The 23,422-nt window shown below is 48.8% G+C and overlaps 1 protein-coding gene across 6 annotated transcripts; it reads right to left on the reverse strand.

Annotated features, from left to right (window-relative positions):
• Positions 1–7,419: 7,419 nt before the first annotated feature.
• On the reverse strand, positions 7,420–23,307 carry FXYD5 (FXYD domain containing ion transport regulator 5). 6 transcript variants are annotated; one of them, XM_030942384.1, is made up of 9 exons: positions 23,112–23,240; positions 22,371–22,431; positions 20,457–20,537; positions 19,555–19,611; positions 17,152–17,256; positions 13,069–13,158; positions 11,154–11,183; positions 11,001–11,075; positions 7,420–7,736 (listed from the first exon to the last, which is right to left on the reverse strand). In XM_030942384.1, exons 2-9 carry the CDS (start codon positions 22,429–22,431, stop codon positions 7,687–7,689), a joined length of 549 nt encoding a protein of 182 aa, XP_030798244.1. In that variant the 5' UTR covers positions 23,112–23,240; the 3' UTR covers positions 7,420–7,686. The 6 variants fall into 6 exon arrangements, with proteins under 6 accessions (XP_030798244.1, XP_010367632.1, XP_010367634.1 ...); XM_010369330.2 differs by having other exon boundaries at positions 7,421–7,736; positions 23,172–23,307; XM_010369332.2 differs by having other exon boundaries at positions 7,421–7,736; positions 11,001–11,183; positions 22,371–22,552; positions 23,172–23,244.
• Between the last annotated feature and the right edge of the window lie 115 nt (positions 23,308–23,422).

Below are 23,422 nucleotides of genomic sequence, written 5' to 3' on the forward strand. Positions count from 1 at the left end.
GAGTTTCCCTGCACAAGCTCTCTCCTCTTGTCTGCCGCCATGTGAGACGTGCCTTTCACCTTCTGTCATGACTGAGGCCTCCCCAGTCATGTGGAACCGTAAATCCAATAAAGTTCTTTCTTTTGTAAATTGCCCAATCTCGGGTATGTCTTTATTAGCAATGTGAAAACGGATTAATATACCTTCCTAAAAGAAGATTGCAATTTCCTGCCATGTTGAACACAAATGTGTCCATGTGATTTGCTTTCACTAATGACAATGTGAGAAGAAATGAGGTGTGTCCCCTCCTGACAGAGGCTATAAGAGCCAGTGTGTGTCTCACCTTGTTCCTTGTTCTGCCTTCTGCCTGCCATGATAACTAGAAACTTTTTTTTTCTTTTCTTTTCTTTTCTTTTAGACAGGGTCTCACTCTGGAGTGCAGTGGCGTGATCTCAGCTCACTGTACCCTCCATCTCTTGGGCTCAAGTGATCCTCCCACCTCACCTCCCAAGTAGCTGGGACCACAGGTACAAGCCACCATGCCCAGCTTATTTTTATTTATTTATTTTTTGAGACGGAGTGTCACTCTGTCGCCTAGGCTGGAGTGCAGTGGCTCGATCTTGGCTCACTGCAACCTCTGCCACTCAGGTTCAAGTGATTCTCCTGCCTCAGTCTCCTGAGTAGCTGGGATTACAGGCATGCACCACCACACCTGGCTAATCTTTCTATTTTTAGTAGAGATGGGGTTTTGCCATGTTGGCTAGGCTGGTCTCAAACTACTGACCTCAGGTAATCCACCTGCCTCGGCCTCCCAAAGTGCTGGGATTACAGGTGTAAGCCACGGCACTTGGCCTAATTTTTGCATTTTTTGTAGAGACAAAGTTTCACCATATTGGCCAGGCTAGTCTCGAACTCCTGAGCTCAAGCGATCCGCCTGCCTCAGCCTCCCAAAGTGCTGGGATTGCAGGTGTGAGCCACCGCGCCCAGCCCAGGCTTCCCCATCATCTTGAGTCCCATCCTAGCTCCTAGCTGAACGGTGAGGGACATGTAGTGAGAGCGAGAAACAAACCTTTGTTGTAAGCCACGAGATTTTGAGATTATTTGTGACTGTCAATTTTAAGTGAAATTGGTCTGGCTTGGTATAAGGAATTAGAGGCTGACAAGCTCTTTGGAAAGGCTAGTGGAGTGAACTCTAAGCGAAGACTGCAAATGATTCCACAACATGAGCAGACTGACTCACCCAAGGAGCTTCTCTTGCCACCCCAATCAGGAGCCCCCATTGTGCACGTCAGCTTCAGCATCTGGCTGCTCTGTCTGAGATCCAGGGATCAGAAAATCATCACTACCCAGGACAGATCTGCCTTTTTGTTTTCAAAATTCTTGTTTTGGATTGAGTTGTAACTTACTGCATTAGTTCATTTTGCATTGCCATAAAAGAATACTTGAGAGAGTAATTTATAAGGAAAAGAGATTTCTTTGGCTCATGGTTCTTCAGGCTATACAAGCACAGCACTAGCATCTGCTTGGCTTTTGGTGAAGAGGCCTCAGGAATCTTTTACTCATAGCGGGAAGTGAAGGGATAGCAGGCGTGTCCCATGGCAAGAGAGTGAGCAAGAGAGAGACGGGAGGAGGTGCCAGGCTCTTTAAACAACCAGCTGTCACGTGAGCTAACAGGGCAAGAGCTCAACACACAACCATGGGGAGGGCACCAAGCCATTCATGAGGGATCCACCCCCATGACCCAATCACCTCCCACCATGCCCCCCTCCAACATTGGGGATCACATTTCAACATGAGATTTGGAGGGGACACACATCCAAATATCACTTACACATAGTAAAGTGTACAAATCTTTTTTCTTCATTTTTCTTTTTTTCCTTTGAGACAGGGTCTTGCTCCATCACCCAGGCTGGAGTCCAGTGGCGTGATCTCGGCTCACTGCAAACTCCGCCTCCCATGTTCAGGCGATTCTCCTGCTTCAGCCTCCTGAGGAGCTGGGATTACAGGCATGCACCACCATGCCCGGCTAATTTTTATATTTTTAGTAGAGATGGAGTTTCATCATGTTGGCCAGGCTGGTCTTAAACTCCAGGCCTCAAGTGATCCACCTGCCTTGGCCTCCCAAACTGTTGGGATTACAGGCGTGAGCCACTGCGCAAAGCCCTCAGAACTTAATTGTACAATTTGATCATCTGATCAATATATGGACATGTAATCTGTACCACTGTCATCAGGGCACAGAACATTTCAATCCTTCCAGAAAGTTTTTTCATGCCCCCTTTCAGTATCTCCCCACCTCCTGCTGACATAGTAGAGGCCACTACTATTCTGACTTTTATCGCTGTTAACCAGTTTTGCATATTTCAGAACTTCATATAAATGGAATTATATAGTCTGTGTTCTTTCCTATGTGGCTTCTTTCACTCAGGACAATGCTTTTGAGATTCATTCATGTGTTGTGTAGCTCAGTCTTTCTTCCTTCCACAGTTTGTAATCCGCTCACTTGTGCTGATGGACGTTGGGATTGTTTCTAGTCTTTTTGCTGTTACAGATATTGCTGTAAACATTTGCATGTGAGTCTTTGTGTGAACATACGGATTGATTTCTCTTGGATAAATACTTAAGAGTTGAATTGCTGGGTCACAGGTTAAGTGCACATTTACCTTTTTGAGAAACTGCCAGTTTTCTTTTCTTTCTTTTTTTTTTTTTCAAGACTGAGTCTCATTCTGTCACCCAGGCTGGAGTACAGTGGTGTGATCTCGGCTCACTGCAACCTCTGCCTCCTGGGTTCAAGTGATACTCCTGCCTCAGCCTCCCAGGTAGCTGGGATTACAGGCGCCCGCCACCACACTCAGCTAATTTTTGTATTTTTAGTAGAGATGGGGCTTCACCATGTTGGCCAGGCTGGTCTCGAACTCCTGAGCTCTGATGATCTTCCAGCCTCAGCCTCCCAAAGTGCTGGGATTACAGGTGCGAGCCACCACACCCAGCCTAGAAACTGTCAGTTTTCTAAAGTGATTGTACCCCTTTCTGGTCTAGCTACAAATGGAAATTCCACTTTCTCCACATCCTCTTCCCACTTAGAAGTGTCTGTCTTTTCAATTTTAGTCATCCTAGTGGGCGTGTGGTGGTATCTCATTGTGATTTGCATTTATTTTTACTGATGACTGTTGATATTGAACATCTTTTCATGTGCTTATTAGCCATGTAGATCTATCTTTCTTTCTTTCTCTTTCTTTCTTTCTTTCTTTCTTTCTTTCTTTCTTTCTTTCTTTCTTTCTTTCTTTCTTTCTTTCTTTCTTTCTCTCTCTCTCTCTCTTTCTCTCTTTCTTTCTTTCTTTCTTTCTTTCTCTCTCTCTCTTTCTTTCTTTCTCTTTCTTTCTTTCTTTTCTTTCTTTCTTTCTTCTTTCTTTTCTTTCTTTTCTTTCTCTCTTCCTCTCTTTCTCTTACTTTCTTTTTCTTTCTCTCTCTCTCTCTTTCTTTCAAAATGGAGTCTCTCTGTTGCCCAGGCTGGAGTGTAGCGGCACAATCTCAGCTCACTGAAACCTCCGCCTCCCAGACTCAAGCGATTCTCCTGCCTCAGCCTCCTGAGTACCTGGGACTACGGTGCCCACCACCACGCCTGGCTAATTTTTGTATTTTAATAGAGATGGAGTTTTGCCATGTTGGCCTGGCTGGTCTCGAACTCCTGACCTCAGGTGATCTGCCTGCCTCAGCCTCCCAAAGTGCTGGGATTACAGGCATGAGCCGCTGCCCCCAGCCTTGAATATCTCTTAATCCATCGAATGAGATGAGGGAGAGTCTCTATAGTAAGGAATTAATTTTACCCCAAAGAAAGGGCTGACTTTTGGCCTTGCTGTTGGAAGATAATCTCTAAGCCCCTGGAATATTCTGCCTGATAAGAGTGTCTCTATCTACATAAGGACCTAGGGACACACCAGATCATTTCCAACAGTGTGATTTCCGGTGGGGGCTGTGGGCCACACAGTATCAGCTCCACCCCTGGAGGGGCTGGAAACTAATGTCGGTCACACATGTGGTCAATTACGTCTATGTGACTGAACCCCAGTAAAAACCCTGGACGCCGAGGCTCCAGTGGGTTTTCCTGATTGGCAACACTCCACCTGTGCTGTCCCACATGGGTACCCACAGAAGACAGTGCTGGGAGGAGACAGCTGGCAGCTTTGCACTTGGGACATTCCTGGATGCTTCCTCACATGTCTCTGTCCTCGGCTGGCTTTCTCTGTTTCCTTTCACTGTAATAACCCATAACTGTGAGTCTGAGAGCATTCAGTGAGTTCCGTGAGTCCCTGTAGTGAATTGTCAAACCCTTGGGAACCCTCAAATCTGCAGCTGGTGTCAGAAGTGAGAGTTCTCCTGGGCCTCCCCAACCCTGCAGTTTCTTTGGGCAGCAGCGTGAGGATCACCTCCATGATATTTGAGGGTCTCCCTCCAACACCACAGACCCAGGCCTCTGGTTCAGAGCCCTCTGCAAGAAACTCTAGACCCAGCTAGAATGCAACATAACATCTTCATTTCTTTTCACTGAATGTATTTATTTATTTATTTGACAGAGTCTCACTCCGTCACCCAGGCTGGAGTGCAGTGACACGATCTCAGCTAACTGCAGCCTCTGCCTCCTGGGTTCAAGCAATTTTTGTGCTTCAGCCTCCTGGGTAGCTGGGACTACAGGCACGCGCCACCACACCCAGCTAATTTTTGTATTTTTATATAGTAGAGATGGGGTTTCACCATGTTGGCCAGGTTGGTCTCGAACTCCTGACTTCAGGTGATCTGCCTGCCTCGGCCTCCCAAAGTGCTGAGATTACAGGTGTGAGCCCCTGCGCCTGGCCTTGGATTTATCTTTATAGTTATCTTCTATCTATAGTAAGCAGTACTGATTTTCCATATATGATTGCAAGTTTTAAAATCAATATGTTTAAGCTAAAAAGGGAGTTGATCTTTCAAAAGAGAGAATAATAGTACAGATGAGATGAAAATATGTCAGAAGTTGGGAGTATGTGATGTTGAAGTTTGAGAACTATTGTCCTAGAAACATCTTGCACACACCAGCACCACCCCGCCAGCAGGCAAACATAGCTGTCAGCATTTCCTGTTCTAAGCAGAAATTTATCTTCCCTACCACAACCTATGTCACCCACTCCCCAGTGCTTCTCAACGTTTTCAAAAAGTGACCTGCAGTATGAAATGCATTTCATAGCACACTATCATGTATACTGTTAGATTGAGCCATATGACATTGCTAGTTTTATAGGTCAAACACATTTGAATATTGCCATTTTCAAATGATTCAATTTAATAGACATACTCAGGCTAGGCAAGGTGGCTTATGCCTGTAATCCCAGCAATTTGGGAGGCCGAGGTGGGCAGATCACCTGAAGTCAGGAGTTCAAGACCAGCCTGGCCAGTATGGCGAAACCCCGTCTCTACTAAACATACAAAAATTAGCCAGGCATGATGGTGGGCATCTGTGATCTCAGCTGCTTGGGAGGTTGAGGCAGGAGAATCGCTTGAACCTGGGAAGCGGAGGTTCCAGTGAGCTGAGATCGCTCCACTGAGCTCCAACTTAAGAGAGTGAGACTCCATCTCAAAAAAAAACAACAAAAAAAGACATAATCCATTATATACATAAATGTATACTCATATCTAGATGACATCCCCTCCTGATCAGTTAGACATCTGTTCTGCTTTAGGTGGTAGGTGCAAATAATGAAATAATTTTAGTATCCCCTGTATGTGCATAATATACATTTTATAACATATATATATAATGTATATAACATGTTATATATTATATATACAGTCTTACATTTGAGATTAGTGATGCAGTAATAACATTTATAGTGATGTATTAATAACTATATATGTTATAATTGTAATTGTCATATTCTATACATTATATATTATATTACATACGATGTTTATGACATGCTATGTATACTATATATATACAATCTTACACTTGTTATTAGTGAGGTACTAATGTCTTTTTAAAATTATTCTTTCTTTTTTTTTTTTTTTTGAGGCAGAGTCTCACTCTGTCGCAGGGGCTAGAGTGCAGTGGCCGGATCTCAGCTCACTGCAAGCTCCGCCTCCCGGGTTTACGCCATTCTCCTGCCTCAGCCTCCCGAGTAGCTGGGACTACAGGCGCCCGCCACTTCGCCCGGCTAGTTTTTGTATTTTTAGTAGAGATGGGGTTTCACCGTGTTAGCCAGGATGGTCTCGATCTCCTGACCTCGTGATCCGCCCGTCTCGGCCTCCCAAAGTGCTGGGATTACAGGCTTGAGCCACCGCGCCCGGCCTAAAATTATTCTTTCTTTCTCTCTTTTTTCTTATGCTACTCAGAGCCCACTAAACTGATTTAGTAACCCATGAATGGGTTGTGACCTGAAGTTTGTGAAACATGGTTATGCAAGCCCTGTGACCAGGACCTTGTCTCTTGACTTTGGCATGACCCTTAAGCCTGGGCAGAGCTCTGGTCCAAGTCCTGCACTTCAGGGGCCCTGCTGTGGCCTAATCTGGTGGAGCCAAAGGCCTTTAGGAAGTGCCCACCAGCATCTATGCTCTTCTTGACCAAGTTCTAGATCCCTAGGACCCCTGAATTCCTCTCTCAAATTGCTCAGAGCCCATGCCGGGGCCTGCAAGGCCCTCTTGGTGGACACATTCCTAAGCCAAGAAGTGGCCAGATGGTGGCCATATGTGTACTGGGGGCTATGGATGGAACTTGGAGGTGCAGGCTGTGGCATCCACACTCATGTATGCAAGGCCCCTCCCAGTGTGGGAAGGGACTAGAAGTAGGAAGGAGAGGGGATCCCTGTGATCTGGGACCTCCAAACCCTTAAAAATGTTAGGGGTGAGCTGACACTGGGTACCTGCTCCCCTGTGGGGACCATACCAGTGTTCTCAAACTGCCTGCAGGCAGAAGCCAGCCTTGGCTCTCTCTCTGGCCAGAGTCACCCAGCACACAGTCACCTGCACCCACCTACCACCATCCTGTCTGCTACACACTAGACTGGCTTCCTTCACTTTATTCCCTGCCTTGGCTTTTTTTATTTTTTATTTTTAGAAACAGGATCTCACTCTGTCACCCAGGCTAGAATATAGTGGCGCAATCACAGCTCACTAAAATCTCGACCTCCTGGGCTCAAGCAGTTCTCCTGCCTTAGCCTCCTAAGTAGCTGGGACTCTAGGCATGCACCACCATTTTTTTTTTTTTTTTGTAGTGACAAGGTCTCACTATGTTGCCCAGACTGGTGTTGAACTACTGGCCTCAAGTGATCCTCCCGCCTCAGCCTCCCAAAGGGCTGGGGTTATAGGTGTGGGCCACCACGTCCAGCCTTTGCTTTATTCCTTGAGGGCCCCGAGGCAGCCCGTGCCTCCTCTTTCCACTCCCCTGTCCCAAATGATCAGAGATCCTGGGGAAAGGACCACAGTGCTTTACTTTTTGTCTGAACAGAGGAGATAACTTGAGGGACAGTCCCCAAAGTGCCAGGCAGCCTTCAGGGGCGGGTAGGGTTGGGGGAGGTAGGAGACTCGGACCGGCAGCCCTGGCTCCAGCTTCGTCGTCTGTGCCTTCCCTCTCTGGCCAGGCTCTTCGAGGGGATGCAGGAGGCTGGGCACGGTGAGCTGGCAGGGGGCTTGGTCTTGGGGTGCTCAGCGGGTTGTCCGTTCCTGTTTCTGATGGACTCACCTGCAATAATTCCGGCATAACCCGGACAGCTGTCTGCATTTGCCACCTGTGGGTGAAAGAAATGGTTCAGTCATGAGCTAGAGCGATATTGATTCTTATTGTGTATTCTGGGGCTGGGGAACCAGGTTGATCAACCCTGCCCCTCCGGAAGCTCAAAGGCAGCTCCATAAATAAATGATGGAGAAATGCACCGAGAAGCCCTGCGAGCGGCGCTTCCCACACAGGCTCACAGATGAGCGGTTTGGAAACTCCCATTATTTTGTATGTCACTTATTCATTCATTCAGGCACTAAGAACACAGTTGAGGACAAAGAAAAAAATCCCTGCCCTGGCAGAGTTGTCTTTCTATGGGGAAAGACCAAGAAGGAGAAAAATAACAAAGTCAAATGTATGAAGGCACTACGTGGGATGGTGTTAAGTCCTATGATGCGAAATAAGGCCAGGAAGGAGGCACGGAGGCCCAGGAGCTGGGCTCATTCTCACAGGGATGGCTACTGGGGCTTCAATGAGGAGGCGACTTTTTTTTTTTTTTTTTTTTTTTTTTTTTTTTTTTTTTTTGAGACAGAGTCTTGCTGTGTCGCCCAGGCTGGAATGCAGTGGTGCAATCTCGGCTCACTGCAACCTCCACCTCCTGGGTTCAAGTGATTCTCCTGCCTCAGCCTCCCGAGTAGCTGGGATGACAGGCACATGCTACCACGCCCAGCTAATTTTTGTATTTTTAGTAGAGACAGGGTTTCACCATGTTGGCCAAGCTGGTCTTGAACTCCTGGCCTCAAGGGATCCACCTGCCTTGGCCTCCCAAAGTGCTGGGATTACATATGTGAACCACTGCGGCCCGCCAAGGAGGTGACATTTGAGCAAAGGTCTGAAGGAGGTAAGGGAGACACCTGGAGGAAAGGTGTTACAGGCAGAGGGAACAGCAGCGCAAACGCCTTGAGGTAGGAGGACACAGATGGGCTCCAGAGACTCATCTGTGGCTGGTCCAGAGTGAGGGAGGGGGGACCTTAGAAGCCAAGGGTACTTTAGAAAACACCTGCCACCCTTGCCTCCTCCAGCCCCTCAGCTCTCTGGCCTCGTCTTCTTCTACTCTCCCGCAGCCTATCCTGTCCTGGCTACTTTGCTTCCTCTGCTGCTATAGCAATGGGCGCAGCTCATTCCTGCCTCCAGGGCTTGGCACTTGCTGCCCTCTCTACCTGGTGATTCATCTTCTCATCAACAGGTGTCAGTTCCAATTTCACCACTCCAGGGAGGGCTTTTCTCCCCACCCCTCTCTTCCCTGTCACTCTGCTTTATTTGGCAAGTATCTTTCTCTGTATCCACTCATTCATGCATTTATTTGCTTATCATCTTCTCCTGACCAGATGTGAGTTCCTGAGGACAGGGACCAGGGCTGCTTGTCACCACCATGCCCCCAGCATCACCCAGCATAGGTTTGGCACAGACGAGGTGCCCACAAGTATTTGCTGTTGGAAAAGTACATGGCCCCAGAGCTAACATTCAGGCTCTGCTCTCACACAAACCTGGGTCCAATCCTTCACTCTTTTTTTTTTTTTTTTTTTTTTTTAATTATTTGTGTAGAGACAGGATCTTGCCATTTTGCCCAGGCTGGTCTTGAACCCCTGGGCTCAAGCCATCCTCCCACCTTGGCCTCCCAAAGTACTGGGATTACAAGAGTGAGCCACCGTGACCCACCAGCAAATGAATTCACTGACTCTTATGTGCTGCGTGACCTTAGGCAAACTCCTTAACTCTCTGAGTCTTAGCTTCACCACTGGGGTGAAAATAGGGCCTGGTGCAAAGTCAGGATCAACACACACATGTTGCATGAACGAGGCAAGAGTGCTTGACTCTCAGGGTGTTACAGGCAGTGGGGATTCCGCATATATCAGGAATCATGTTTTATGATTGTTAGAATTCTGCCTCTCCCCTTAAGGCAAAAAAAGATGTGACTATGCTCATTTTCTTAATAAGGAAGTTGGACAAGAGAGGTAATGAAACTTGGCATTGGTTATACAGATTAACTGACAGCTTGTGTTTTATTTCACCCACAACAGTTTGAAAACCTTTTTTAAAAATTAGTTTCTCTGCTTGTTATTCTGCCTTTCCCCACACCTTCCTGTCCCTGCGTTGGGCCCTGGGCCCCTTGCCCTCTAGTTAAGCATTGGCAGGAGACAGTGGGGTGGGAGGAGAGGGAGGTTTAGGTATCTGATCCTTACCACCCCTGCTCCCTCCTGGTTTGGTCACAAGTGAGGCAGTGGCTGGAACCCTCTTTCTGAGGCCACAGCTCCTGCCAGCAGCCCCACCCCCAGTTCCATCTCTCACCAGGCCTCCTGCAAAGCCAGTATCTCCTCTCGTCCCTCAGGCTGGGGGATAACAGGTCTCCATCCTTGCTGGTCCTAGGGCACTGCACCATCTCATTACCCTGACTGTACCTCGGAGATACCACTCTATTAAACGTTCTCCAGTTAACCCTTTGCAGGTCCTTCTGCCACCTGCCATGAATCTGATCAACATAGCTGTCAACATTTGCGTACCAAAAGATTTTACAGAAGCATTAAGCTCTTAAAAGAGTAGTTACTCTGGCTGCTCCAAGCCTCTATTCTTGCTGGATTGAGTGGGTGAGGTTGTTCCATGAGGCATTTAATCCTCAGGTGTCTCCTCCCAACACAGCCTTGTTTAACCCTTGTTCCCTGCCGGGCCTGGGTGCAGTGAGCTTGTGACTGCTGGGGTGGTATGCTGACTGCCAAACGGCCCTTAGTCTCTACCCCTCCCTGTCAGTATCCATGTCCTTTGCCATGTGACTTTGCCTGTCTTCCCATCAAGAGGTGGAGTCTATTTCCTTGAGTGAAGCCCAGCCTTGCGACTTGCTTTGACCTACGGAATGAGGCAGAAGTGATAATGGCCAGTTCTGAGCCTACATGCATTCACTCTCCCTTAGACCCCTGACACCACCATGCGAACAAGCTCAGGCTAGCTTAGTGAAGGATAAGATGATGAGGCAAGGAGCCAAGGTGCCCCAGAAACAGAGTTTCCTGCTGACCCACAACTGAACTCAGATGCGAGAGTAAATCCAGTTGAGACCAGAAGAATCATCCAGCTGAGCCCAGCCTACATTTTCAAACTGTGGTCTTGAGAGCTCAATAAATGGTCATTATTTTAAACCACTGAATTCTGTGGTGGTTTGTATGGATATGCAGCTAATAGATACCTCATTTAAAACAAAATTGCCCAGGGACCTTTGAGAACCCAGCCCTCAGTCATAAGCCCCCTCCTGGTCTTGGTGCCCTTCCCACCCAACTCCAGTTCTCACTGGTGAGGATGATGATGCCTGTGATGAACAGCACAGCTGCGACCAACAGCCCCCGTTTCCGGAGGGTGTGTTCATCTGCAGAGAGAAAAATGAGGGGTAGAGTCAGAGGGCCTTCACCTTTCCTTCCCCCACATCTTCCTGCAGATAACTTACCATAGAAGAAGGGGTCATCCTCATGAAAACCTGGAGAGGTAGACAAAGAGCAAGTCGGGGTTCAGCAAAGGTTTGTGAAGTGAATATGTGAATGGCAAAGTCAGGAAAGGGGGACACCTGGGTACCCTTAGAACAAAAACCAAAATCCTCACCATGGCACACAATCTGGTTCCCATTATTCCTCTAATCTCATTTCCTCCCCATTCCCCTCACTCCCTGCACTCCAGTCCTACCAGCCTCCCTGCTGTTGAACATGCAGGCACCTTCTCACCTCAGGGCCTTTGCACTGGCTGTTTCCTCTGTCTGGAATACACTTTCCCTAGACATCCACATGACTCCCTCCTTCACTCCCTTCCCAGTGGGGCCCTCCCTGGTTTTATATGTGAAATACAGGTTGACTATCCCTAATCCCCAAATCCAAAATCCAAAATGTTCCCAAATCTGACACTTTTTGATGTCACGTCAGAGGTGTTTGAAGCAAAGCAACTCCATCTCGAATAGGGTGAAATAAGGCTGAGATCTACTGGGTTGTATTCCCCAGAGGTTAGACATTGGTAGTCATAGGATGAGACAGGAGGTCGGCACAAGGTACAGGTCATAAAGGCCTTGCTGATAAAACAGGTTGCAGTAAAGAAGCCAGTTAAAATCCACCAAAACCAAGATGGCAATGAGAGTGACCTCTGGTCATCCTCACAGTTCATTATACGTCAGTTATAATATGTTGGCATGCTAAAAGACACTCAAATACCAGCACCATGACAGTTTACAAATGCCATGCAATGTCAGGAAGTTACCCTATACAGTATAAAAAGGGGAGGAACCCTCAGTTCCAGGAATTGCCCACCCCTTTCCCAGAAAACTCATGAATCTATCCCTTATTTAGCATATAATCAAGAAACAACCATAAAAATAGGCTGCTCTGTCTATGGAGTAGCCATTCTTTATTCCTTTACTTTCTTAATAAACTCTATGGACTCACTCTGAATTCTTTTTTGGTGCAAGATCCAAGAGCCCTCTCTTGGGGTCTGGATTGGGACCCCTTTCTGGTAACAGTCTGACATGGCACCGAAAGGAAGTGCCCATTGGAACATTTTGGACTTCAGATTTTTGGGTCAGGAATGCTGAATTGGTAAGTATAATGCAAATATTCTAAAACCCGAAATCTGAAAGACTCCTGGTCCAAAGCATTTTGGATAAGGAATATTCAACCTGTACTCCCCAGTCACTCTCTAACCCTACTTTATTTTTCTTGATAGCAAGTTAAAATCAACTGATACATACTTATTATGATTATTTCTTGTTGTGTTTCTCTTACCACTAGAATAGTAGTTTCATGAGGGCAGAGATTTTGTCTGGCTTGTTCACCACTCTATCTCTGTCCCCTAGAACCTAGCCTAGCACACAACAGGTACTCAGTGAATATCTGTTGAATGAATGGATGAACGGGCTCTCTATGTGACCCATGGGCATATCATTTCCATTCATTCACTGGGGAGTTGACTGGGCAGGAAGTGGAGGATAAGACCACCAGGGAAAGAATCAAATTGCCCCTAGAAACAGAGCTCCCTGCTGACCCACAACTGACCTCAGAGACTTGAGTAAGTCCAGCTGAAACCAGAAGAACCAGCCAGCTGAGCACACCCTAGATTTCCAAATTGCAGAAATGAGAGCTAAATAAATGGTTATCATTTTAAGCCACTGAGTTTTTAGGTGGTTTGTATGCAGCAATAATTTATGCATTCATTTATCTATTCAGACATTTATCATGTGCCCACCCTCTGCCAGGCTTGAAGTCATTTACTCTCCCATCACGTGTTTACTGAGAACTATTCTGTGCTGGGCTGTATTCCAGGTGCTGGAAATACACAGTGAACAGAAAATAGCCTGCTTCCAGTCTGGGGAGGCAATTACTGACCAGATGGCTTGAGGGTCTGGGGGTCTGTCTGGACGTCTGTGCTTGGGGATGGTCTCTCAGAGAGTGTCGTGGTGTCTTCAGTGGGATGAGCTGAGAGAGTGGCCAGATCAGTGGAGGGCAGGAGTGAGCCATGGAGGCAGAAACAAGGGATATTACTGAGAGTCTGCATCTGGAAGAAATCCCTCTCCCACATCTACACAGCTGGTGTGCAGGGTCAGGCATCCCCCCTACTCCATATCAGAGGCAATAAGTAATGGTAGGCATTAAAATGCTGAAATAAGCATGTACCCCCTAGTTATGACTATCTGATCTGCCTCAATCCCTGAGGGACTCCAGACACCTCTCCTAAGACCTTCTGGCCCACACTATAATCCAGGAGATAAAGGAACTAAAAGGCAACACTTGCCAGGGACTCTGACCCAGCTACATAGTCTAGAGACACTTTTATTTTTATTTATTTATTTATTTTTTTTTTTTTTTGAGACGGAGTCTCGCTCTGTCGCCCGGGCTGGAGTGCAGTGGCCGGATCTCAGCTCACTGCAAGCTTCGCCTCCCGGGTTCACGCCATTCTCCTGCCTCAGCCTCCGAGTAGCTGGGACTACAGGCGCCCGCCACCTCGCCCGGCTAGTTTTTTGTATTTTTTAGTAGAGACGGGGTTTCACCGTGTTAGCCAGGATGGTCTCGATCTCCTGACCTCGTGATCCGCCCGTCTCGGCCTCCCAAAGTGCTGGGATTACAGGCTTGAGCCACCGCGCCCGGCCTAGAGACACTTTTAAAACATTCTGAATATTGTCCAGGTGCAGCAGCTCATGCCTGTAATCCCAGCGCTTTGGGAGACTGAGGCGAGCAGATCACCTGAAGCCAGGAGTTCAAGACCAGCCTGGCCAAAACGGTGAAACCCCGTATCTACTAAAAATACAAAAATTAGCCGGGACTGGTGGCACACACCTGTAATCCCAGTTACTCGGGAGGCTGGCAGGAGAATTGCCTGAACGCGGGAGGGGGAATTTGCAGTGAGCCGAGATTTCACCACTGCACTCCAGTCTGGGCAACAGAGCAAGACTCCATCTCAAAAACAACAACAACAACAACAAAACTATTCTGAATATCATTTCTGCCCCCAGGACGGAAAATACCAAAGGATTCTTCTCTTGAAAGAAAAAAAAAGGGCTGGGTGTGGTGGCTCATGCCTGTAATCCCAGCACTTTGGGAGGTTGAGGCAGGGGGATCATGAGGTCAGGAGATCGAGACCATCCTGGCTAACATGGTGAAATCCCGTCTTTGCTAAAAATACAAAAAAAGTTAGCCAGGTGTGGTGGCAGGCACCTGTAGTCCCACCTACTCGGGAGGCTGAGGCAGGAGAATCACTTGAACCAGGGAGGAGGAGCTTGCAGTGAGCTGAGATGGTGCCACTGCACTTCAGCCTGGGTGAAAGTGCAAGACTCTGCCTCAAAAAAAAAAAAAAAAAAAAAAAAAAATCAGTACCTCCAAAGAAAAGGCCTCCCCCAGCACTGAGAAGTGCCACCACACCACATCTGAGGCCTCAACAAGAAGCCAGCAGGCAGAGAAGCTCCCTCATGAAACCCAAGTTCCCTGGAACTATCTCGGTGCCCCACACCCTAAATAGGAACTGGCAGCCAAGGATTACAAGATATTCAGGGAATGCATTGCCCAGAGGAAGGCATAAGCCAGATCAACGGCAGAGACCACAGGAATGCAAAGGACAGCCATACTGGTGTGCAGTGCTCATGCACCCTGGGGCAAGACAGTCTAGACTCAAATTCTGGTTCTGCCACTCTTGGCTGTATTGCCTAAGGCAAGCTGAGTAACCTTTCTGGGCCTCAGTTCCCTTTCCTGTAAAATGGGAGTAATGACAGTTCCCACCACACAGGATGATCACAAGCATTGAATGACTGAATATACAAAAGTTTAGCCCAGCATGAATAAGCTCTCAGCAAAAGTCAGCCCTTGCTGTTAATGTTTGCTCAGCACTCCTTCCACCTTCTGGAATAGCTCCCCCTTTCTTTGTGGGAGGACATTGCCCTCCCTTCCCCAGTTATAACCCAGGCTACAAAAGGAAGCATGTGACCTTCCCGGAGACCTTTGAAATCCCAAGTAGGGATACTGAGTGACAGCTAGGTACTGTAGACTGAATTCTATCTGCCCCACCGAATTCCGTATGTGATGGTATTTGGAGCGAGGGCTTTTGGGAGGTAATTAGGGTTAGATAGGATCATGAGGGTGGGGCCCTCATGATGGGATTAGTGCCCTTATAAGAAGACACCAGAGAGCTTGCTCTCAAGCTCACAAGCCCACCCACACATGGAGAGGACATGGTGAAGACAGAGCAAGAGAATGGTTGTCTGTGACCCAAGGGGAGCCCTCGCCAGAAACCAACACTGCTGGCACCTCGATCATGGACTTCCCATTTCTAGAACTGGGAGGAATGAATTCCTATTGTTTAAGTCATCCAGTCTGTGGTATTTTGTTACGGTAACCTGAGCAGATTAAAACCCTAGGTGAAGCCTGGAAGCTTTGAGCTAGGAGGCTCAAATAGGAAGGAGCCATTTCCTTTCTAGGTGGAAGAGAAGCAAAGATAGAGGAGGAAGAGAGGCCTGGGGGCTTTCATGCCCAGCCTCTAAGCAACCCAGAGGCTCAGCAGTGACAGCCATTTATCCTTGATGAATTTCTGTCACATATATCAAGGAACATGGACCAATACATAGAGCAACTCAGGTCAGCAAAGACTCAGTAAATTAATGCAGAGATGTGAGAATGCTTTATCAATTGATAAGTGTGGACACAGCTGCTATCCCCCACGCCCTACAGGTGCACTTTTGTACAAAACAGAAAAGTTCCCTTCTGTAAGGCATTTTATTTCCATCTGTTGTAGGATTGTTTTAATAGATTCTGTAAGAATGAGATGCTTTACTGCTATCATTAGAAAACTGGAACAGTTATAAAGACCGACAAAGGGAATGGCATAGCCTGAGAGGTGGTATGTGGTCTTGTTTAGTGCCCAGTCTGCACAGCTGTACCTGTCTCTCAGCCTGGGAGTGGCCTACATCACAATATTTTCCAGTTGGGGGGCTGCGCCTCAAATAAGGATCATCACACAGGCATTAGAGGCGATCTGTTGCCTTATCTCAGCTCAGTCTCCTTTCCTACACCTTCTGGTAATACTAACTCACTTGTCCAGAGGAAAACCCCCTCTTCCCTGACTGTTGGTCTGTGTGGTTCCGGCATGGCTGGCTGAGCCTCTTCTCTAGCCCCAGGGTGAGGCACAAGACTCAGGCCTGACCAATGACAATAGCTCATTTCTCAGGCTCTCATTGGTTCAGACATGAGCATGTGACTCCAGCTGGACCAATGAGAATCAATTCTAGGCCTCAGGCTAGAAATAATGGGAAAGATTTTGTTCTCCAGCCACCAGGTATGTGACCTAAAGTTAGAACTACGGGACCATCTCTGCCATCCAGAGGGGAGAAGTTAGTCGAGAATGAAGACAACAGAACCAAGAGAGGGAACAAAGCATTCATGACAGTGCTTATGCGCCTTGATCCAGCTATGCCTGAAGTTGGATTCTTCTGGACTTCCCAGAACTTATATAGCCAATCAGTCTTGTATGTGTGTGTGTGTGTGTGTGTGTGTGTGTGTGTGTGTGTGTGTGTTTAAGGTGAATTTTCTATATTTTGCAACTGAAAAGCTCCTGTTCTAACATTAAGGAGATGTACAAAAAAGAAATATCCACAGGCACATTTTATAACACCAGCCTCCGAGGGGAACTGACGGCAAGAAAGTTCTACCAGTTAGGGAAACACTGCATACTGCATGCTGCCCCTTGGGGATCCTTTGCTGCAAATTAGCTTAATCAAGACTCTCAGAAGTCCTGCCATAAAGAAACATGGTTAACTTTAACTCAGGGTTCCCCAAATAACTTTGACCACAAACCAAAAACATTTTTTTTAAATGTGTTAACAATTCCCCAAACAGGGGCACCGAGAAACGTACTGAGGGAAATGTTGACCTAGATAGAGAATTAAATAAAAATCATAGGCTGCTGCTCTCAGTCCCATGCTATACCTGTTTTGGTGCTCTTGTGTGTCTCTGGATCTGTCCCTAGAGGTCCATCCATTCCTGTCGGTTGCTGGGTCTGGGTCTGGGTCTGAGTCTGGGGTTGTGGTGTTTCTATTCAGGTCAGAAGAGCAAGGAGGGAAGGATAAGAAAGAGTGAATTGGGGTCAGGCGCGGTGGCTCATGTCTGTATTCCCAGCACTTTGGGAGGCCGAGGTGGGCAGATTACCTGAGGTCGGGAGTTCAAGACCAGCCTGACCAACATGGAGAAACCCTGTCTCTACTAAAAATACAAAATTAGCTGGGCATGGTGGCTCATGCCTGTAATCACAGCTGCTTGGGAGGCTGAGGGAGGAGAATCGCTTGAACCCGGGAGGCGGAGGTTGCGGTGAGCCGAGATTGCACCATTGCACTCCAGCCTGGGCAACAAGAGCAAAACTCCATCTCAGAAAAAAACTAAGAGGCTGGCAAAACCCGAAGACGTCAATATACCAGGTGTCACTGTAGGGATGGGAAGGGGGCACTCTCCTGCACACTGCTGGTGGGTGAGGAAGTGGGCACAGCCACTTGGGAGGGCAACTTTTATTTTTACTTTTATTTATTTATTTATTTTTGAGACAGGGTCTCACTCCAACCTGAGCTGGAGCGCAGTGGTGCAATCAGCTCACCGCAGCCTCGAACTCCTGGGCTCAAGTGATTCTCCCGCCTTAGCCTCCCAGGTAGCTGGGACTACAGGCACATGCCACCATGCCCAGCTAATCATTTTGTACTTTTTGTAGAGAATAGGTTTTGCTTTGTTGCCCAGGCTGGTCTCCAATTCCTGGGCTCAAGCGATCCACCTACCTCAGCCTCCAAAAGTGCTGGGATGTCAAGCATGAGCCACCGTGCCTGGGGGGCAGGAGGGCAAATTTTAAAACATTAAGCATTCATGTTCTTTGCCCTGTACTGTTTTTGGATAAAAGCACAGACTCTGGTGCCAGTTTCCTGGACTTTGATTCCTGCTGAGTCCCTGACTTGCAGCGAGACCTTGAACCAGTTACTCAGCGCCTCTGTTTCTTTGTCTGTAAAATGGGACAATGGTAATTTCTGCCTCTTAGGGTTTGCGTGAAGGTTGAATGAGTTAACATACGCAAAATATTTAGAACTATGACCAGCACATAGTCAGTACATATTCCAAGTGCGTTTGCTCAAGGAGTAAGGGACAAGGTTGCTCTGTGGCACTGTGTGTAGACAGAAAAAGCTGGAAACGGCCAACACGTGCATCAAGAAGTGTGTGACTCCATGAGCTGTGACATAGGCGCCTTGTGGAACACCAGGCAGCAGAGAAAACAAAACGAGTCTTTATGCAGTGATGTGAGAACTTCCAAACATGCGACTGCATGAAGAAGCAAAGCAAGTTGCAGAACAATCATCCGATCTCCTTAAGCTCACACAAACACAGCACACAGTCAGTGCATTTTCTCCAGGTGATAAACATGGGATATGGTGTCACTGGGGACCTACCCCGATGCTAACAGTGGGGACCTCTCGGAGACAGAGGGAGAGAACAAGCATTGGGGAGGGGAGGTGACAAAGGGGTTTAGTTTTGCCTACAATCATTTTATTCTTTCCAGGTAGAATGTGTTTACGTACTACTGTGTCTTTAAACATCGATTGAAAAAATTGGGGAGCACTTTTTTTTTTTTTTGAGACAGGGTCTTGCTCTGTTGCCCAGGCTGGAGTGCAATGGCGAGATCTCGGCTCACTGCAACCTCTGCCTCCGGGCTCAAGTGATTCTCCCACCTCAGCCTTTTGAGTAGCTGGGACTACAGGAGTACACCAATGCACTCGGCAAATTTTTGTATTTTTCTGTAAAGATGGAGTCTCACTGTGTTGCCCAGGCTCGTCTAGAACTCCTGAGCTCAAGTGATCCATCCACCTTGGCCTCTCAAAGTACTGGGATTATAGGCATGATCCACTGTGCCTGGCCGGGAGCACTTTTTGAATTATACTCCAAGAAAACATCCAAAAATTGTTCAAAAAATTCAAAAAAGGGCTCAGAGAAAAAAGAGATGAAAGGAAGAAACAAATGGGACTGGCACACAGAGACTTTCTGGGGGTGTTTGCAAAGTTCTGCTCTTTGACCTGGTTGGTAGTTACATAGGGATTCAATTTAGAGTAAGTCATTACATTGTAAATTTATGGGTTTTGTATTTTTCTATATGCATGCTAATTTCACCATTTCAAAAGTGTTGTGGTTTTCTTTTTCTAAAGAATTGAATGGAGTTGGCTGGCTGCCCCACCCAAAGTAAACCAGGGCATTCAGAGCTGGGAGTAGGGACTGAAATGGGCAACCAAAGACCTAGAGTGTCAGAGAAGAGGGGAAACTGTTTGCCCTGGTCCTGTCCCCACCCCCTGCCCCCGCGATACTCACCATCAGCAGGCCTGGTTGGGGTCGGAGGGGTGGGCTGGAGTTCTGTGTAGACTGCGTCTGGAGTCCAGAAACAAGGGGTCAGGGAGAGAACCGGAGAGAGAAAAAGAAGTGGACAAGATCTATGGATGGAGATGCCAGAGATTCCCATAGCAACTCCATTTTAATGTAATAGAAATGGCTTAATTAATCCAGCCATTTGCTAACTGCTGAAATGTGCTACCAATATGTCCTCTTCTTTGGGACCTTACGTCCCACAGATGCCACACTACAGCTCCTTCTTCGAGATGCTGGCTGCAAATTAGCTTTCTGAAGACTCTGAGAAGTGCTGCCTAAAAAAACGTGTTTAACTCAGCTTCCCAAATGCCCTTGCTCTGATAAAAAGCCCCAGAACTTCCTTTAGGGACTATCCTTCCCTGACTCTTGGTCCCCTTTTCTCAGCAGGTCTGACACCAGCCCTAGTGGAGGTTGGACATGGAACCCAGGCCTGGCCAATCAGCTTCCTATGCCTGTGGCCACAGTGGCCAGCTCAGGGATGCGACCTGAGCCTGGCCAAAGATAACTCGGTTCTGGGACATTTGCTGGACTAAGGAAGGGAAATTCTCTTGCTGGGATTCTCAGCAAACAGGATGAGAGCCCCAGGCTTCAAGGGATCATCTTGGCCCCATGAGAGGAGACTCTTCCTGGAAATGAAGACAACACAGAGAAAACAGAACCAAGAGGTAGAGAGAGGTTCCTGATAGCATCGTTTGAGCACCTAGATCAAGCCATGCCTGAAGGTCTGTACCTGGACTTTTTCGTTACATAAATCCATAAATTCCCTTGTTGGGTCCCAATTTGGGATTTTTGTTGCTGTTGTTATTTGCAATGACAGGATCTTGATAGACATGTCCCTCTTTCCTCACCTGGGGCTGGTGTAGGGACCTGAATGTCTATGATAGTTGGGTCTGCTGAAGAAATGGACGTGGTATACTTCGACGTCTGTCCTAGGGAATCAAAGATGAGAAGTCAGGAGGGAGCCTGGTCCCCCTCCTCTTACCACCCCCGCCCTCCACTCCCTGGTGAAACCTTAGGGGTCCTGTCTGCTGGTGGAATCACTCAGCTTTGACAGTAGCAATCCATAATTCTGAAAGTGTTTTCGGCTATGCCAATGCCTGGGAACCCTTCTTCTAGGCCCCCTCCCCGCCCATCCCTGTGGGGTGGGAGAGTCAGTTTAGTCTAGTGAGCCCAGGTGCTAGGGTCAGCCCAGACCCTGGTTTCAAATCCTGCCCCCAACAACTTTCTTGCTGTGTGACCTGGAACAAGTAAAGTCTTTTCTCTGAGCCTCAGTTGCTCCATCTGCAAAGCGGGGATAATAATTGAATCTACTGCACAGGGCTATAGATAGGGTGAAATGACACAGAGCAGGGGAAGGGTCTCCCACACTGCTTACCATGTAGTCAGTGCTGGATAACTCCACTGCCCCCACCCTGGCCCTGCCTCCGTACCCTCCAGCCTGGACATCCCAGCAGCCTCCTCCCTGGGCTCCCTGCTCCTGTCCCTGCCCCCACAGTCTGTTCCCACCTGCGGCCAGAGGGAGCCTGGGACCACCTGAGTCAGGTCAGGGCCTGCCTGGCTCAGAGCCCTGCCCTGGCTGCACTTCACTTTACATAAAAGCAAAGCCCTCATGTGGCCCATAAGTCCTCCTCCATCTGGTCCCATCACTTCTCTGTCCTCTCTTCATCCCACTCTGCCCCTTCTCATCCCAATCCAGCCACCCCACCTGCCTGTTATTCTTAAAACACACCAGACAACACTCAGCCTCCAGACACCTGCAAGGCTCATTCCCTCATTTCTTCCAAGTGTTTGTTGGTCCCAATGTCACCTCCTCAGTGAGGCCCTCCCTGACCACCCAGTTTAAACAATCCTCATTACCTGTACTTTTCTGCAAGCACATAACACCTCCTAGCACATGATATAACTTACTAATTTGTCTCTCCCCACTAGAGTGTGACCTCTTGTTTTATTCACTGCTGTTTCCCCAGTGCACAGAATATCTAGCACATAGTAGGTGCTCAATAAATATTTGTCAAATGACTGAATGAGTATATGAAAATCATTTTACGAAGGAGAAGTGAGGGTGCTTTCAGTGGGGCGTGCACTCTGGGTTCTGGGAGCAGGCAGGACAGTTGTTTTCCCAGCTCCCCCACACACTATCCTCTGACACAGGGCACTTCCCTTCGCTGACCCTCAGTTTCCTCATCAGTAAGATGGGCATGACAACAGGTGTGACTGACTGTCAGAGGCAAAGCCTAACTGAGCTAACACACACCACACACCACACCTGCCATGCAGAAAGGATGCTCAATGACCCCCCGCGGTTCCTGTCTTTCAGGAGACACTTTCCAGGCAAGGCTGAGATGTCACCAACTCGTTGGACCAACCCCAACTCAACAGCTTTGCCTAACTGTGTAATGCCCCAGGACCCAGTGATCCTCTTTTTTGGGAGCCGAGGTTTCCTGGCTGCTGAGTAGAAAACTGACACCAATCTCCCCGCCAAATCAAACTCAGTGAGTTCTTCTTGGAGGTGAAATTGGAGGATGCTCAGCGGGACAGGCCCTGGCCAGACTCACTGGAAGCAGCCACCCGGGTTTGAGGTGTCCAAAGAGGGTGTAACGTCGCCCCGCCATAGGGATCCCCACTTCCTGGTGCCGGCTCAGCGGGAGGGTGACAGGGCGGGACAGAACGTTCACACGCGCCAGCCACCCACCCTGCAGCACATGTAGGGCTGGCCTGGCTGGGGGCTCTGGGGCAGAGTGGAGGCCAGAGACGGGTCTTACCTCTGGTGGGGAGAATCAGGCCAACGATGGTGAGAAGACACAGGCGACCAAAGGGCGACATCTGTGGGACCAGGCGATGCTGGGGTCAGCCACGATGTCAGCGAGGCCGGCCTCTGGCAGCCCCCGGGGATCCTGCAGCCCCTTCCCTGCCCTGAGCAAACACCTCTGGCTTCCAGGACCCCCTGCCAGGGCAGACGGCTGGCCTCAGGGGAAAGGGGAGGGTCTTAGGTGGGGATATCAAACAGTCACCCTGCTTCCTTCCCCTGCAGGTCCCCAAAGAAAACAAGAAGCAACAGATAAATGGATCTCCCAGCAGCTGCAAGGGCCGGCAGGCACTCCTGAAGCAGAGAAGCACCTCCCTGCGCCTTCCGCCAGGCGCCTATCCCTCACTGGGACTGACGCAAGGAGGGGACTGGGGCAGAGGAGTAGACAGGAGGCCTCTTCCCTCCCCCAGGGGCCCAGAGCCCAGGAGTCGGCAAGGAGGGGAAGGAGGAAGAGTGAGTAACGCCTCCTGCGCTCAGAGGAAAAAGTGAGTTGGTGTCAGGGGCTGCCTTGCAGGGATGGCGCGCTAGGGAGATCTGAGAGGCACTGGTCCGAGGGGGGTGGCAGACAGCTGGGAAGACTGAGGTAGGCCGGCAGGAGCGAGGCAGAGCGGCCCACTGTACCCCAGGAGAGGAGGCAGAGAGATGTGGGCGTGGATGGGGGACAGAGAGGGGCGGAAGGGGTCAAACCCCTACCCACCTGAGCCCGGCCCGTGGGCAGAGGGGCGGTGGATGGAGGTGGCGCGCGAGAGGCACTTACGTTGGAGCTGGGGGTCCTGAGCCGGCAGCCTAGTGGGGAGAGGGACGCGGCGGTGGCTGCTGCGTCCAGGCGGAGGGTGTGGCCAGGGGAGCGCGAGCGGGCGGGGACCCAGACGGGCTCAGTCATTTCCTCTTGGGTTTCCTGGCTTCAGAGCCCGGGGTGGGAGCAGGAGGGGGAGCCGCTGAGGGCAACGGGGGGCAGGGGTGAGGGCACAGTGGTGGGGGAGGGTGGGGACGGGGATGGGGCCGGCA

This window comes from Rhinopithecus roxellana, chromosome 12 (genome assembly GCF_007565055.1).
Source record: "Rhinopithecus roxellana isolate Shanxi Qingling chromosome 12, ASM756505v1, whole genome shotgun sequence".
Classification (NCBI taxonomy): Eukaryota; Metazoa; Chordata; class Mammalia; order Primates; family Cercopithecidae; genus Rhinopithecus; species Rhinopithecus roxellana.